Below are 17,364 nucleotides of genomic sequence, written 5' to 3' on the forward strand. Positions count from 1 at the left end.
AAAAAGAAAAAGTTGTGTGTATATTTTTAATGTACACAAACGTGTGGGTGGGTGAATCCATCACTGTCAAACTCAGGCATGCTTCATGTACGACCACAGCCTACTTGTGCTAGTCTACTTTTGTATGTGTAGGCGCTTTTATTGTGAAATATCACGCGTGACGCTGGAGTGAATCTGTGAAGATCTGTGTAGAAATGCCAAAGTATCGAAGGACGGACAGCAGGTTTGTGTTCCAGTAATGCAAGGAAGTGGTTTAGATCACACCAAAATCTGACGAATATGCCTCCTCTCCACCCGTAACACTGTCACCATGTATCACCCATCTGCTGCAACTGAAAATGGATCATCTTCTTGCAGCCTGACAAGTTTAACTAACTGCATTCACTGCTGTCGATCCTGGTTGTTCATTATTTGATTTTTTGGCAATGTTTGTGCATATGCATGTGTGTGTGTGTGTGTGTGTGTGTGTGTGTGTGTGTGTGTGTGTGTGTGTGTGTGTGTACCCGCCTTCCTCCCTGCCTGCCTGTATAATAAAGTTTATCCTGCCTGGAAATGCACTGTTAAAACTTTATCGACATTGATTTTGGTTTTTCAGTTGCCTATAGTCATTTTTATTTCTTCAAATATTTCAGTTTAATATTGCAAACAACTTCACAACATACAAAATGAATAATATTAACCCAGAAACATGTCAATGAATAAATTTTATATATATATATATATATATAGATTTTTTTTTTTAATATATATATCTTGTCCTCTGGTGGGGATAAAAAAATAAACAGCAAAGCTTTGACAACAGCACCTTGACATAGTATGTATTTCCAACATTACCTTGAGAAGTTTAGAACAGTAAACAGATAAATTACTTGAGAGGAAAGTTGTTTTCTGCTGAATATGTAAACGGGATGTTTTTTTGGTCAGCATCATATCCTTTTTTGTAAGTGGAGAATTTCTCGATTCACAATTGAAGCAGCATGCAAGCTTTTGAAGATGGATCTGTCCTCTCTCGTTCCTTGCCTGTTTTCTTTTTTTTTTTTTTCCTTCATTTTCTAATTCTTGGCAACGTAAACAAATCACAATGTCTTGAGGAATGTGATATAGTAATTTAAACTGGGCGCAAATGACTGATCAGATTTTTTTTAATTGTTTACAAGGTCATGAATATGTTCAATAAATAGACTGTAGTATCACTTTTACTGTATAAACTTCATCTTTTTTTACATGCAGTCCATAAAATTTTCATTTGACGGAATAATTTACCCTGTTATGTATATATACAAATAGATATTTTCTCTTTATTCTCTTTTTTAAACTCTTCAATAAAATCTATACATTTTATACACTATCTCCCTCTTTTAATGGTCAATGTGCATACACATGAAGTGTCTATCCTTATAAACCGCCAGCCGATCTTCTTTTTGCTATCCATGGTAAGCGCTCGCACGTAGGACTGGGTTGTCCTGCATTGGGAATTATAATGCCGCTTGTCTATTCCTCTGCAGCCCTCCTTTGTGTACCCCATGGGGTTGCATTTGGTCTCATAAAAGTATTGCTTCAGTTGGCCATTGGGGACAGGGACCTTTTCCATGACGGTAACTGTCTGCCCAGACATGTCTATTGCCGTCTTTTTATCCACAGCTGTCACCCACTGGCTAATACTGTCACACACACTGAGCTCTCCGCGCCGCGAGGGATCGGAGTGTCGCCGCACCCTCATGGACATATTAGCGGCATCCAGATAGTTTTTGTATTCCTCCAGAAGAAAGAGCAACGGCGGCTCCAAAGGCACTTGGTTGCTGATCATCACCCGCGAGTCGTACAGGTCGACATCCTTGGTCTCTGTGGTGACCACAGAGGATGGGCCCCCACCTCCCTGGCTCTTATCAGCCCCCTGTCCCAGCTGTGCCGCCTCTCCCTCCACCTCCAGCAGCTCCTCTATCACCTGCTCAAACGTGTCTGTGAGTGAGGGCAGTTCCCCGCGCTGGCCTGGCCCACCACCACTCTGTGGAGTCCCATGGCCTCGTGCGGCCGTCGCAGCGGCGCCCAAGTAGCCTTCCGTCCGATGGCCCCGCATGCCCGGGGCGTCTCTCAGGGGCGCAGCTCTCATGCAACTGAAGTATGAAATAACCATAGTAAGGAACAGGATGGTCATCACTCTTCTAACCTGGTGGAACTGAAGGGGGGAGAGAGACAGAAAACAAGAGGGGAGGAGGGGGGAGAGAGAGAGAGAGAACAAGCCGGTTAGTCAAAGAGCATTTTCAATGAAGTTAGCTTATTCTTGATCCATAATGCACCATGTAAGCCTTCCCTCTTATTCACACCCTCCGCTCTTTCTTTGCGAGCCAAAAAGGGAGCCAGTAGCTTTGGAATAATCACAAAAATGTTTTTGATATTTGGCGCCGTGTCATCAGTGTTTTCAAATTGTTTGCAAACTCTAATCATTCTGCTCCTATGTGAGGTCTGGCTTCGGTTTTTGTTCGTTGGCAGCGACGCACAAGAGCTGTGCCGAGCATCAGAGGGATCGCTTATTACAAAAGATAAGATTACACAAATAGATGTCACTACATCCTTACAGGCTTGCTATTATTAATGAGCTTTTTTTTTTTTTTGTCCCGGCGTGTTAACTGTTCGGTTTATTTCTAGAGCGTGCGAGGATGTGTGTAGTTTTATAACGATCAAAGCCGTTATCATCCCTCGCCGACTGAGTCATTGCGCTGTCGTCACTGTTGAGAGCTCATACCCTCCCCGATTTTTTAAACTTTATAAAGGACGAACCGGTTTGTCATACTCTTCAATTTCATGTTTATCAGGGCAGGTAGTTGTTAGATTTTGTGGATGCATTTGGGGATCCAGCCATGTGAGGGTCAACTGAGAAGTGGCATAATTTAGAAAGGCTGTGTGTCTGTTTACATAAGGACATGGTTTTGTTTGTTTTGTGTGTTTGAAGAGCTCATGTATTATCTTTTTCCTACGACATTACCTCAGAACAAAGCCACCGCTGATGACTGACTGTGTGGGAAATGTTGTGTCAGCTCTGACAAACACTGCGGCTGCAGTATTATTATTGTTATTTCAAAAACTGGTCCGTGCCGTAAGACCGGTCTGATGCTAAGCCTCGCATTCATGAACTGGAATCGGGAGCTGGTTGAGGGACCCTGTTTGTTTTCGGCAGGTGGACGGCGACAGCGCTTGCGGGATGAACTAACAGGATGTCATGAGGAAGCCGAATGACAGAAAGATGTGTCATCCTCCCTGCACTGCACAGCACCAATCTGGAGAGCAAGTCACAGGATAAGCAAAGCACGGGCAGGGTGGGGGGAAAGAAACGAGTCAGGTGTACACATATACATCCGTGAGCGCGTATGCATCCCTTACCTTTGAGGAGCTCACAAGCAAATCAATGCATTGGTTGACATCCAACATCCCGACATATGAAAGCAACCATAATGAAAAGAAAATCTAGATCTAGCCTTCCACAGGGGCTCATTTAAAAATAGCCTGACCGAGGCTTTGCCTGCACTCTGCATGTCCCGGCTTGATAAGGGAAAACACGGCGCGCAAACACGCCGCTGCCTCCACTCAGGACGGACACGAGGATCCTTGCAGTGGGGAGGAGCGAGACCCCACCTTAAAAGCATTTGTTTCATTCTTAATTGGTATCTGGGGCCGCGGCTGCAATTAACCAACACCGCGGTGACTGCCATGGAGATATCTCATCTAAAAATAGACGTGCTGGGAGTCTCACAGTCTCTATTCAGAATATCACATCCTTCTTCTTAATGAGCCACTCATTCCCCGAGCTCAGTGACGTTGCTCCTCCAGAGTGTGCGAGTGTGTGTGTTAGAGGGAGGGCATGGGGAGGGGCTGGCTTGTATGTGTTTGCAGGGGGATATGGAGGGGGGGGGGGGGGGGGGATTTTTCCTCTCACCAATTAAAACAACAATGAGGACAAAGCCAGGAATAAGGAGCTAATTAGCCATTTTCCATTAAATATTGCTAATAACAGCCTGTTTTAACATGCAGAATGGAGCTTAATAACCCCTCAGTATCGTTAAGGTTTTGCTTCCAGTTCTCCGTGAGGCTTCCCAGCACAGAAAATCATGTAGGTTTTTACGGGATTGAGGCCAGTCACGAGCTTTATGTGTAGGATGCATTTAGGCTGATATTATTATCAGCAGCGCGCTCAAGTGGTTCCACTTCCACATGAAGGAAATGAAGGCAGAGGGCTGATTACTGTTAGGCGTCAAACTTCATGCTGGAAATGGTGCAGACGAAGAGTGCTGCATCTTCCGTAACAGACCACAGGGGTAATATTGCAGTAGCAGGGGGTGGAGAGAGTGCCAGCGTCATTTCGCAGCATAACAACCACAGATGACGTCTCTTCCAGGTCTCCATAGGGGAGAGAATGGAGGGGAGGAGGTTGCTGGGGGTAATGCCACTCAACGGTGTGCAATTGCATGCCGTTCCCCCGGGTATCCTCACACCGGGAACAACAAATGATTTTATTTCTATCTCTGTGATTTCCTGTTTCCATCAGGACAATCAATATGGCTTATGCTCTCAATCAACATCCTGTTAAAATGCGATAAAGCCAATGAATCATTTAATTGCTCTGGGACTGGCGGAGGATCTCTGGCTTATATCTACTAGAGGCTAAATGTGACAACTGATTGGTTTGCTCTTGTTTTATACATCCAGGGAAGGAACATTTTATGTGCACTGCTGGGTTTCGCAGTTAATGAAAAAGGCGGCTCGCGAGTTAACACCACAAGCATGAATAATAAAGCAAGGGAGGAAGTGCTATATGGAGGAATGTTTGGAATAAGATGTACTCTTTTTTTGGGAGCCCGTGGACCAGCTTCGTGAGAGCTGAGGGTGAACATGTCACACACAGAAGTGGTCGAACACACAAAACCCAGGTACATCCCACCAATCCAGCTGTGTCACGGCCGTCCGAGTATGACAGCTCTTTCTGACTGGAGTGGAGGGAGATGAAAACCTGCAATAACCGTCGCTCAAACACGCCTTTATTCACGACAACACAACCCCCGAGCGTGAAACGGCCAGAACAATGGGAGCAGGTGAGTGTGTGGTCTCTGTCTCCAGATGACCACCTGTTCATCTGCTTTGAGAGCACGCCTGTATGGGCAGGGATATGTAACTTACCCTCGCATTTATTCTGCGTGCCAGGTGGGGATTAAAGTGATAAATGCCTCCTTTGACAGATGCTGAAAAGTTTCCTCTAAAGCATGAAAGGACTAGCACGGCTACTGTTATTACATGTCAGCACACTTTATGGCTTCATCTCCACCGTGATATCTTAGGAACCGTTACAGGAGAAAATAAACATCAAACAGGAGAGATGAAAGAGGGAAACGTGCCCGCCACATTTGAATAGAAATGTAAAAAAAAAAAAAAAAACCTATTCTCTGCCGCCACCACTGCTCCCTTGTGGGCATCCATCTTTGTTCAATTCCTCAAGAACCGTGTGGGTCTGAGCTTATTTACCTAGCAACATGTTTTGTCACGTTCGACAAGAAGCACACGGAGAAAGGAGGAGAAAAACCTGCAGCGCGTGATATCAAAATTTCCAACCTGAGGAGGACCCCCTCTTGTGTGCCACAATGCAGCACTTAAAAAAAACGCCAATTAGACTTGTCTGCAGTAATGGCTGACACATGTGGAAGCTCGCTTCCTTGAGATCTGTTTTCAATCTGACACAGTTTCAGGGCACGTTTAGTAATAGATGAGCATCACTGAGGGATTATACCTGGCCTCCAGGCCAACCCCGGCCGCTGCCACAGAAAGCCCGGCATTCAAATAGCTGCTGAGTGATCTGTGCTATCCAAACGAGACGTCGCCTCCCTCCCACGCTGCGTGCATCAATGGACAATTGAAAGAATACAACATACACAGTGTGGAAAAAAACAGAAATGGCAGATTTAGAGCTCCTTAAACGCGCAGGAGTCTAGTTTAAGGTGCTCAGAACTTTGGTTTCCAGTTATTAAATCCCATGATCCATGTTAACCCATGAATCAGCATCTCTAAAACCTCACCAGTAAAATAACACCAACAGACATTATAGCACCACATTAACAGCGCTGCAGTTCTCCGCAGTGAACACTAGATGGCGGGTGAGACCGTGAAATAAAGAGAGCTCCTTCTCTTTTCTCCCTCCCTCCACCTTCCTGCCATCTCTCAGATAGATAGATAGATAGATAGACAGATAGATAGATAGATAGATAGAAAAAAAACATGTTTTTTTCCAGGACGCACAAGCTGTTATGGTTGTGCGTAATTGTTTGCAAACAGGCCATAAAAGTTCACTGAGATGGTATTTAGTCACAGCTCTGACCAGAAATGTGGCCCTAATTTGCATTTTTTGGAAAGTGCCCCTCTAACTCATCATGAAACCGTCATCTAACGAGCCCCTGTGAGCTGCTGCTGTGATCCGCGGATCACTTCTTGGACAGTATTTCACAGGGAAGCTGTCACAAGCGAGCCGAGCTTTTCCACCGCGCCATAAATGGGACTTTATTTTAATCCGCGTTCATTCTGCGCGGTAATGTGAAGTTATTCAGTGCGAGCACACCAAGAAGAAGAAGAAGAAGAAGAAGAAGAAGAAGTAGACCCAACAGTGTGTGTTGGCCGGCGTGGCTGGGCGTTTAGGTCTCGGGTTTCCTATAAAGTCTTAATGAGTTCATCAAAGTTTTTTTCCCCCCCTCTTTCGTAGCAACAAAACAAAAACTGTCTGGAGGTGTTTTTTTTGTTTCTGATCACAGTTGAGAAGCTCATATGCGCAAATGCAGACCACACACAGCCCCGAACAGGCGGTTTATTGAGCTATTCGTGAACACGGAGCTCAGACGTGGCTGGTTCCTCTGGAAGTGTTTCCACTTTGAAAAACACTAATAAGGAGCCACATCGCTCTCAGGATGCACTGATAACCAAACAACAGCTTCTTCTTCTTCTGCTTCTTCTTCTTCTTCTTCTTCTTCTTCGCGAGATTACATCTGCCGAGCTCGTGCTCTCCACTGGAAACCCAATCAACATAATAACTCCGTTTTTTATTAATGAACGGGAGGATAAGGTTACACATATCCCCTCTCTCGGGCCGCGGCGCTGTCTGTTCGCAGGATAACCGGACTACTTTTAGACACCCCCCCCTCCCCTCCACCTCCACCTCCACCCCCCAAACACCACACACACATCTGACCCCCCCCCTCTCCCTCTCCCCAAGTTGTTTTAAAGCACAAACTGCTAAAGTGCTTTAAAACAACTTATAAGAAACAAACAAACATAAAACAAAAACAAAACGTGACATACCTTTTACTGCCCAGTCGTAAAACAGACCATTCAACAGGACAGCAGTGTCATCTGGGATGTTTGGGACAACTTCCCTGAGTAATTCTACTTAAGCGATATTTTCCCTCTCTGTACACTCTCCCGGCCAAAAAAAAAAAAAACAGCTTCTCGGGGATATCTCTTCAGCTTTGGAGCAAATAGATTAAATTATTGATGGTGGAAATTGCATGGATGAGGTAATGCACTCCCATGGCTGCACGGCTCCTGTGGAGATCGTCTGAAAGTGAAGTTGTCGCATGCTGGAAACGCCGCAGCGGCAGCGGCAGCAGCAGCAGCAGCAGCAGCAGCACGGGATGAGAGACCTCTGGAGCCGAAATGAGGAGCCTCTTTGCAACTACAGTAACTTTACTACACAATGACGCTGCAACATGTGACCTGCCGCTGGCTGGCTGCTCGCCACCAAACTCCTGTTTAAGCAGCCCCGAGGCGGAACTATTAATGCGCTTTCAGTGTGCATTATCTGCTGTTGTTTGTCCGCATACCGTGCAGCTCGCATCCACACACCATAATGTCTGGCTGTGTGTGTGTGTGTGTGTGTGTGTGTATATTAATATTTATATATATATATAAAGCACAAGCCTCTCCTCTTCCGTATCTTGCTCAGAGACCAAAAGAGGTGGCGTATTTTTCCTCTTTCTTTCTTTCTTTCTTTCTTTTTTGTTTTTTGAAGGTTTTGCGTAACAGCGCGTCTCCACCAAGTCGTGATCCACCGCGTGCCATTTAGAGATGGCCTATTTGTGTAAAATTAGATATTCAGAGTATTAAAAATAAGCATTTCCTGTTCTGGTCTGCAGATAGCGAGGAGGCTAGGGGGGGATTTGTGTCAAAAGTGTGTATTTTTTCACCACTGAATCCATTTTTAGGCAGCATGAGTCCTCCTAAATCTATTTTCTACATCCTCAATATAGCCCGAGAAGACTCTCACAGTCCTCTGCTTTGTGAAATGTGTGATTTTTCTTTTTTTCTCTTTTTTTTTGAGTCATTTCTTTTATACATCAGCTCAGAGGATGGGTATCATTTCCCTGAGTGTTGGGGTGGCCACTGGAGGCTAACAAACATGTGAACTTATTGGAAACAATTCTGCTTCTCCTTGCTTTTTTTAAAGTGAGCCATCTCCACAACAGATGGATGACTCCCCTGCAAGTGCTCCGCAGTGTAGTAACCAGCTTTCACAGGTTATTATTACCAAATGTCAGCTAAACAAACGCGTTTAAATTGCACACACAGAGCTCACCGGGAGAACCGAGCCGCCCTGCGTCCCGATGCTCCGTTTCCCCTCATCGTGGAACCAAACTGGGAGCGATTCACTCCCTTTTATAAAGCGGGATTCAAATAAAAATGTCAGTGGAGCCGAGACCTTTCAATGGGTGATGAACGTTTGGAGAACTCCACCTCTGATGAATACAAGAGTGAGCATAATGGGGAAATAGCAGCTCATTATCCTTGCGACTTGGCCCCGGTCCAGTGCAAAGATTTATTGTGATGTGTTTGCTCTATTGCTATCATGATTCTTCCCTGCACGAGCTTATGAGCTGGAAAGCTCTTGTTTGGCATGCAGCAGTATGGGAGTGGATGCTCACACCTGCTTAATGAGTCACTCCCACCTCCAACACACCCAGGGACATGCCAAGATAGATATAGCCCTCCCCAAAGGCTCACAGGAGGTGAGGGCAAACTCTGGATGACAAAGAGTTGCATCAGCAATCACTGAGCGACATGACTCCAAAGAGGATAGAAAAAATGCACACTGCACAAGGGGGCTGTTCCAAACAAGTAATTCATATATAAATCACTTGGCATCTCATTAGAGGAGCAAAAACAACAACATGGTCTCTCTCTCTCTCGTTTCTGCAAGCGCAACACAACTGAGGGTGGCGTATCAGGAGCTTTAAGGGCTGGATTTCTGAATGAACTGAACAAAATGTCTGATGACTGGGAGCAAAAAGGAGTCATGAGCAGTGTTTGACTCATCCGACTGAGGGTCAAGCAGAGGCATGACAGCGGCAGCCTGTCTTTCTGAAAACTGCTAAAGCGCCCTTTCATCAGGTGTAAGATGTCTTCACGTTTAACATTTCCAGCAACAATGACTTTAAACTATCCGAGGTGTCGGGGCGAGACCTTTTAGCAAACTTCGACAGGTTTAAATCACCACGTCACGGCCGAACGGTCGGTCCTCCGATCACAACCTTTTTCGCCCGTTTGCGCAGCACAAAACCAGAAGAAACAACGGCCAGGAGCTGACAACACGACACACTTGTGTAACCTTTCAAGGCTTCTCTCGCCAAATGCAGCACGATTGCTGGCAGGTCCGCACCGCCTGAAAGCTTCACTTAACAAGTCGAATTATGCCTCCTTGTGCGGGGAGAGGAACCCGCGTAACGCGGACCAAATGACATTTTGTGAAATGTCATTTTCGCCGGGGATAAAGGAAGGCGACGAGGGTATTCTGATCAAAGCGAAATTGCATTCCTCCTCCTCCTTGGAGGAGAAGGAAACACGTCAGCTGAGAAAACGCTTTCGTATGAGGTTTGAGATGACGTCAAACGAGACGAGGGGCGCGCTGGAGAAAACTCCAGACTGGTAAACAGGTAAACTGAGTGCGGAGGGCCCTTTTTATAATCGCATGCTGGAGCGAGGAGTTAATGTCATCCCTCCTGTGATGACAATAACCTTTATTGTAATCATCAGGCAGACACAGAGGAGCAGTCCTTTAAGCTGCACATACCACTCCTCTCCCTCCACACCCTCACACAGGCTGATACATTATTTCTATAGTGGCTGCAAATCACTCTATAGCCTATTAAGCCTCTCTCTGTCTCTGTCTGTCTGTCTCTTCTCTTGGCTTATGCCTCCCCCCTCCTCCTCCTCCTCCTCCCCCTCCTCCCTCTCCCTCTTCCTCCCCCCCACCCCAATCCAATATCACCACAGCATCAATAACCTTTGCATGGTTCACTGCTGAAGGAAAACACACTAATCATGCCACTAAATTACTCGGAAATGCTGAAATACTTGGTCCAACATTTTTCATACGCTTCACAAACGAGGTAACTGAATCAGTGGCTTGAATTTGCCTCCTGCTCGGTTTGATATGACACATCCTGACGCTGCCACCAGCTGCAGATGCATCTTTTTTTAACAAATCAGGGACAGAAATTACATTCCCCCCCCCCAGCTCAGTTTGTCTCAGTCTACAAAATGTGTTTATATTATTTCGGGAAGTTGCTTCATGGATCCACTGATGTGCTGCATGTTCACACGCTGAGAGACACACTTAAAAGGATCGAACATTTCCACACACACACACGCATGAATCCTTGTAGTCCCGCAGTGGTCCGACATATAAGATGTCTTTACAGCCAGAGCATCCTCTGTGCGTTGATGATATCTGATCGTGGGCTCCGTCGCTGTTAAAAATCGTGCCACTGTGACGAATAGCTGATAATTAAAGGTTCCGAATAAGGTGCATGGCTTTGCCTCCTGCCAGAACTTGTTTCAGCAAGCCTGTTAATTGGATGAAGGTGTTGATGATGAAGATGATGGTGGTGGTGGTGGTGGTGACTAAAGCAGCGGCAGCATCAGCAGCAAGCAGAGACGGTGGCGGCGGGCGATGTAGCCTACATTTCCATAATGATTAAGATGATTAATTTTCGCTCTAAATATATCGTGACGCCCGCCCAGCACCGAGTCCGGATTCCTGCCACCGTTCGCCCAAAAATAATCAACAGCCTATTTATAATCTATACCACAGCGTCAGCGTGGACGAGCAGGAAAGTTGGGACATTTCATGAATGAGAAACGTGGCGGAAAGTCCGACATCGGGCTTTATTCAGGGAGAGACACGGCGCTTATTTATATTAAAGAGAAAAAAATTGAGCGTCCTTAATTGGAAACCAGATTTCGCCCAAATCCGTTTAGCCCTCAAAGTGCAGGAATTGATCGGGGGGAAAGAAAAAAAAGAAGCGACACACAAAGGCCAACATTCACAGCCGCACACACACACACACACACACACACACACGCAACGTGATATTAATCCTTATTTCTGCACAGCGCGTTTGTTCATGTATTCGTTAAATAAACAGGCCTACAGAGAGAATTTCATCTGATATATTTTTTTTTTGCAATGAAACCTACCATCAGGTTTGTTATTGACGCCCACCCCAACTCTGCAGAGCTGAGAGTGCAGAGAGAGAGAGAGAGAGAGAGAGAGAGAGAGAGAGAGGGGAGATTCTCGGTAAAGATAACACACGCGGAGACGCACGCACACGGCTGCGAGCGCACGCAGGCGCACGCCCGCACACAAACACACGCAGCCCCATTTATGGACTGATCCGCTGACGTACATTGCAGAAAAGTGCTATAAAAAAACCTTCATACATACAAAGTGTGTCGTGCCACCCCACAGACCCCTCCTAACCCGCCTCCGCTCATCCCTCCTCCTCCACCCAACACGCCCACGCCCACACCATAATCCCACGTCTCAGTAGAAAATAATAATAATGATGATAATAATAATAATAATAAAAAAAATACTGCTACATGGCCAGAAAATAGGCATTCTGCAAAAGGAAAAGATTATATTTACAAGCAGCGTGCAACCGGAAAGGATGCTGCAATAAAAGAGTCCCAACTCTCTGGAGGCATCTGGGAATAAAATGCCAAGTGTTTCCTTAAAGTATCACAATTTCCCCGATGTTACATCAACTAAAGCGCGTGTCGTTTCGTTGGATTAATTATGAAATGATCACAAATTGTGCATTAAACCGTTCTGTGGCGCCGATGAGCCCGAAACGTGGCTATAATCGTTGCGACGCAGCTCTTTATTAAAGGAGCGTTTTGTTTATTTTGTTTTTTTTGTGTGTGTGTGAATGTCGGACAGCCTGATAATAATAATAAGACCTGTTTGGGTTTCACTGTCACAGAAAACGAGCGCTGACAGGCGATGATGTGCAGAAACCGACCGGCGCGCGTCGCATTTCTGAGCAAAAATGAGCGAAAACGCGAGCGGAGAAGTCAGATAATTCAAATGCAATCGGGAATTGACAGGATACATTTCGTTTTGGAGTATTAATCTGCAAACGGTGCCTGCAAAGAGGAGTCTTGATCAAGAAAAAAACAAAAAAACAAGCACTGCCAAGTGGGCGTTGGGGCTTTTCTCTCCTCTTGCAGTTTTTATTTTTTTATTTTTTGTGTGTGTGTGCCATGCGATTGCTTCGTCTTGGATCAGAAATCTTAAATCTTTGACCAGAGGAGGAAAGAGAGGGAGTGAGAGCTGTAGAGAGAGAGAGACAGAGAGGGAGAGAGGGAGAGAGGAAATAGACGATATCCACCGCTTCTGCATCGGTGCGAAACGAATTTTCTTTTTTAGGGCTACAAGTCCTTCAGGAGAGCAGAGAAATAAAATCCCAGGGCGGTTTTGTTGTGTGACGATCATCTTTCAATCTTAAATCTTAACAGCCCCCACGTGACGGCTTTTGTTTGTTTTTTTTACGCGTGCCTTAATTCTGAAACAACAAAAAATGAAAGAGAAAGAAAGGGAAAGAAATAAATCGATGCCTCCCGAACAATTGCATCTTATCTCTCCATCACATTCAGCCATAACATCTGTCAGTGGATGCTCTGACCACGCCCATCTTTATTGTAATTTCACACAGGAATAACAGAACAATGTGTGTGTACTGTAAAGGGAGGCACACGAGCCGGAGCGATTAAACATTAATTCATCTGTCATTCCCTCTTTTTTTTTTTTTGTTGTTTTGCTTTTTTGCCTTTTAAGATTTTTTTTTTTTCTTACATCATTCAGCCTGCTGCCGGCGTTTGACAGGTCGACACAGAGCCGCGTATGGACAAAAGAGGGGGGTAGGGTAGCAGGTGAAGTGAAAAGCACCTTATGAATGAAACCGTGGAGCGGTCGTAGTAAAAACACAAGTGATTTGATGGCGATGACGGGAGGGGGGGGCGACGGAGGGGGGAGGGAGGGAGGGAGGGAGGGAGGGAGGGAGGGGGGTGGAGGGGTAAAGAGTAGGGCTATTTTTGGTCGATAACAAAATCCAGAGGGTTTGACATCAAGACAAAACATGAATGCAGCAGACCAAACAAGGGAAATAAGCACAGATAGACAGATAGATAGATAGATAGACAGATAGATAGATAGATGCATTTCCAGACAATTTTATGACATGCACCAGCATCAGTACTCCAGTTCGTGCAGGCTGGAAGGATCACTGCAGCGTCTTTAAGTCCCATATTGGGAGCATGATTAGGCACAACGCAACGATTACGCAAATTGTGTTGCAGCAGGCGGTGTACGGAAACTCCAGAAACGCTTCAAAAAAAAAAAGCAAAAAAAAAAAAAAAGCAGCTCTGTATTCACAAAATAAAATCCCCCAAGCACGAAAAGAAAAACCGAGTCCCAATGTTTAAACGCCTCACATGCCTCAAAGCGTCCATATGCGAGGGTGCACGCAGCAGTGTTTTAAGGAATATAAGTTCACATGTAGAAGAAGAAGAAGAAGAAGAAGAAAGAAAAAGACGAGATGTTGGTTCACCTGGATCGGATTTCATATCGGGAGTTATTTCGGTCACTGATGCCCACAATGAGCCACACACTGCCAAGGCGAAGGCTGCATGCTGTAGTTTTAAAATAAATAAATAAATAAATAAATAAAAAAAAGCCGAAGTTCATTTGAGAAAAGCCAGAATTAAGCCGACAGGAACAAAAGAGTGACATGAAAACAATGGATTGTGGTCTTACCTTTACGAGGGCTGACAACCACTATGTGCGTGGTTAGATCTCCGCGACCAAGACTTGCATGTCCCAAAGTTTAACGCAGTGTGGGGGGGCTTATAGGTACCGAGAATGATGTGGTGGTGTGCGAAAGGAGCAGACGACCTAACATTTCAACTTTCACAAATGCATCCCAAAGCACCGGCTCTTATTTTTTTGTAACGGCAGGCGCTTTTCTTTCTGTTCTCCTCTGTCTTTTCCCCTGTTATCAGTATTATTATGATGATGATGATGATTTTTTTTTTTTTTTTTTTTTTTTTTTTTTTAAAGAATCCCGTTTATTTTTCCGTGTACAGACCACAGGCTCCCCTCAGAATAAGCTTACCAAAAGTTGAAAAAACAATCCCAGGTTTGGCAAAGGGGGGGCTGGGGAAAGAGAGAAAGAGAGTTGGCGTCCACTCGGCGTTTTTTAGTCCATGCACGACTCCGGTGCCTCTGTCCAACGTGCTGAAAGCATAACACAGCCGGGGGAACTATGAGGGGCCAAGAAAATATCTATATACTTTTGTTTGAGTGCCCACTTTAAACTGCTGCTTCTTTTTTTTTTTTTTCTTTTTTTTACTCCGCTGCTTCCCCGCGTCTTGTCACGTGTATTTCCTCCCCCCTTGCCAAACCAGTCCTGTTAATATTTGATCACATGTTGGTCGGACATTTCCTTCCAGATAACAGCACCTATATCACAAACGCCGGTTCAAATTCAGTGTTACAGTCGCCTCAAAGAAGAAGAAGCAGAAAAAAGAAGAAGAAAAAAAGAAAAAGAAGAGAGAGGCTCCACACTGACGCCAAATTACAACTGGCACCGCTGATACTGAGCCCCATTGTTCTTAATGTCATGCTTTAAGGCAAGTGTCACAGGTAAAGTGGCACATGTTGCTTTTTTTCCTGCCCCCCTTCTTGTTAAGAAACACGGACACCCGCACTAAAAGAACATACATGCATAAAATATTAAGCCCTCACTGGCAGCACACAAGACAGTCCTCAGCCGACATCATTGCGCGCAGACACAATGTAATATTTCCTTACCTCTCTCTCACTGTACCGGCATATCCCGAGCCGAGAAATGCCACACAATCTTTTCTCACACAGCCTTTTGTCAACATCAGCCTCATCAGACATGGGTCTCGATACAGAGTTTCTCAAGTAGCCACTGAGTCCAACCCTTCCAGCAATGCGTTGCCTGCCTGCCTGCCTGCCTGCCTGCCTGCCACACTAAACAGCAAGCACGACTATTTACTGGTAATCATCCTTTATGTGCTGTGTGTTTCCATTCCTACTTACCATTTTCCCCTACGCCGTCCTGGAGATAGAAGTGTCTTAATATCCACTCACTCCAACAGATGCTGGTAGGTAATGTGTCTTGTTTGAAGTCATCATATGAGAACTTCTGCTGTGCTCAGTAGATCGCCCACCACTTCGCTGACTTATGAATCTAATAACCCTTTGCAATGTCGGCGTGCTTAAACTCTCTTAGGCAACACCTTGGTGGCTCTACAGTAAAGACAAATATCAACAAGCCGTGGGTTTGTCAGAAAAGCTTGTACAGATATACGTAACACCCTCGCCCGGACAACGCCATTAGGGGTCTTACGTGATTGAAATAAGCGACGGCAAATCCAAGTTTATGGGGATAGGCTACTAGTTCCTCCTGACTGATCGCTCGCTCACCGCCTCACATCTTTTAAATCCGCACCGGGCAACAATGACTGAGACATCAAACTTATATGAAAAAAATAAAACATCCACATTCACGTGTTTGTGTTATAGACTGTCACTGACTCCCTCTTTGGCGAGGGGCCATAGGCCTATTACGCGCACGCACAGCTGGTCATTTAAAGATCCATGTAACGCGGACGATGCTTTTTTACTAAACAAATAGCACATTAACAGCGCCCCTGCGTCCGCCTGTCAAGTTCTTGAGGAACTTGTTGCTGCTCAAAAAGATCCCCCCCCCTCCCCTCCATCTGCTTTGTTTTTTTGTTTTCTCATCTGGACCAAACACTCTCAGATAATACTTACATCGTCAAATCCTGTCAAAGTGCTGCGTTATTTCTGTTTTCCCCCCCGGGCAGGTGTATGAGAGAAATCAGAAACCAAAAAGTTTAAATCCACGTCCTCCAGAGGCGTAATGGCACAGAGAGGGACAGCGACCAGGAGCGAGGGAAAATAAAAAAGCCAGGTATGATACTTTTCGATATCAGGAATATCTGGAAGTTCAAAGGCGAAATCTGTTTTCAGTAAAATTCCATCAGTTGCACTGCCAACACTCAGCCATCGATTGTTATGCAGTGACGAAGCGCTGTGTTTGCAAGTGAAGCCCCAAATGTACGAAGTAACATGAGTAATAGGTGATGTTTGTCTGACTCCTTGCCAGCGAGCCCAAAAACTTTCGAGAGTGTTTGTCAGAAAAGTGTCATTCTCGTGGTATAAATTACTTCTTTTTGTCACCGTTTTATGGAAATCACGCCGCATGGGTGGCGCGTTATTGGAACCTGTAGGCGTGCGTCTGCGAGGAGACAATAGCACCAACTCATCTGACACATCCATGGACTTCTCTCACTAAACAACAATAACAACAACAACAACAAAAGAGAAGCTGCTCGTCAGAGTGTTTGGGGTAACTCAAAACGTGAATCAAGAGAAAGGGAGGATGCTGGGAGGATGGGGGGCAACACCTTCCTCAGCGTTAATCTACTGAAAATGGCCAAATCTGCAGCTTTAAAGGGGGATAAAGATGCAAGTTTCTGTGTTTTCAGTGCCACTTGTCAATATTGTACCACCAGAAACTTCTGACACATTCAAAAAGTCTTTTCTTGGCAAACATAGTTGATTCTAATTTGGTCTGACTACGCATGTACTCTGTCATCCTGCTTTCAGAGGCAGTGGCACAGAGAGAAAACAAACTTCATTTCTTTGCAGCCTGTGTCAATACATTTCTGTCTCGAAGACACAAGATGGCATAATCAGATAAAATTAGAATCGTTTTCTTTCCCCCCTATAAAATCACGAGTAGTATGTGCCATGTACCACACAGACAGGCAACAAGTGCCGGACTCACAGACAGAACTTATTATCTTTGAACTCACTCCTCTCTCTAAATGTAGGCTTTTCACACGGTGGCTACTCATTACAGGCTACTAATAAAAGGGAGTGACGTACAGAGAGAGGTAACACATATCGGCACGACGTGGACAGCATGCTGCGGATGAACA

At 45.2% G+C, this 17,364-nt stretch overlaps 1 protein-coding gene across 8 annotated transcripts; it reads right to left on the reverse strand.

Annotated features, from left to right (window-relative positions):
* Nucleotides 1-1,124: 1,124 nt before the first annotated feature.
* Nucleotides 1,125-16,422, reverse strand: bdnf (brain-derived neurotrophic factor). 8 transcript variants are annotated; one of them, XM_084352719.1, is made up of 2 exons: nucleotides 16,172-16,422; nucleotides 1,125-2,176 (listed from the first exon to the last, which is right to left on the reverse strand). In XM_084352719.1, the coding sequence occupies exon 2, from the start codon at nucleotides 2,153-2,155 to the stop codon at nucleotides 1,346-1,348; it is 810 nt and encodes a 269-aa protein (XP_084208845.1). In that variant the 5' UTR covers nucleotides 2,156-2,176; nucleotides 16,172-16,422; the 3' UTR covers nucleotides 1,125-1,345. The 8 variants fall into 8 exon arrangements, with proteins under 8 accessions (XP_084208845.1, XP_084208841.1, XP_084208839.1 ...); XM_084352715.1 differs by lacking the exon at nucleotides 16,172-16,422 and adding an exon at nucleotides 15,434-15,799; XM_084352713.1 differs by lacking the exon at nucleotides 16,172-16,422 and adding an exon at nucleotides 15,179-15,345.
* Between the last annotated feature and the right edge of the window lie 942 nt (nucleotides 16,423-17,364).

Source organism: Pagrus pagrus, assembly GCF_965226575.1.
Source record: "Pagrus pagrus genome assembly, chromosome: 1".
Taxonomy (NCBI): Eukaryota; Metazoa; Chordata; class Actinopteri; order Spariformes; family Sparidae; genus Pagrus; species Pagrus pagrus.

Bases quoted from the DNA above. Each gene is read 5' to 3' on its own strand.
- bdnf (XM_084352713.1), bottom strand. From the start codon at position 15,271: ATGTCTGATGAGGCTGATGTTGACAAAAGGCTGTGTGAGAAAAGATTG. The intron at 2,177-15,178 runs GTAAGGAAATAT...TCCCCCCTTCAG, and splicing joins GCCGGTACAGTGAGAGAGAG to TTCCACCAGGTTAGAAGAGT.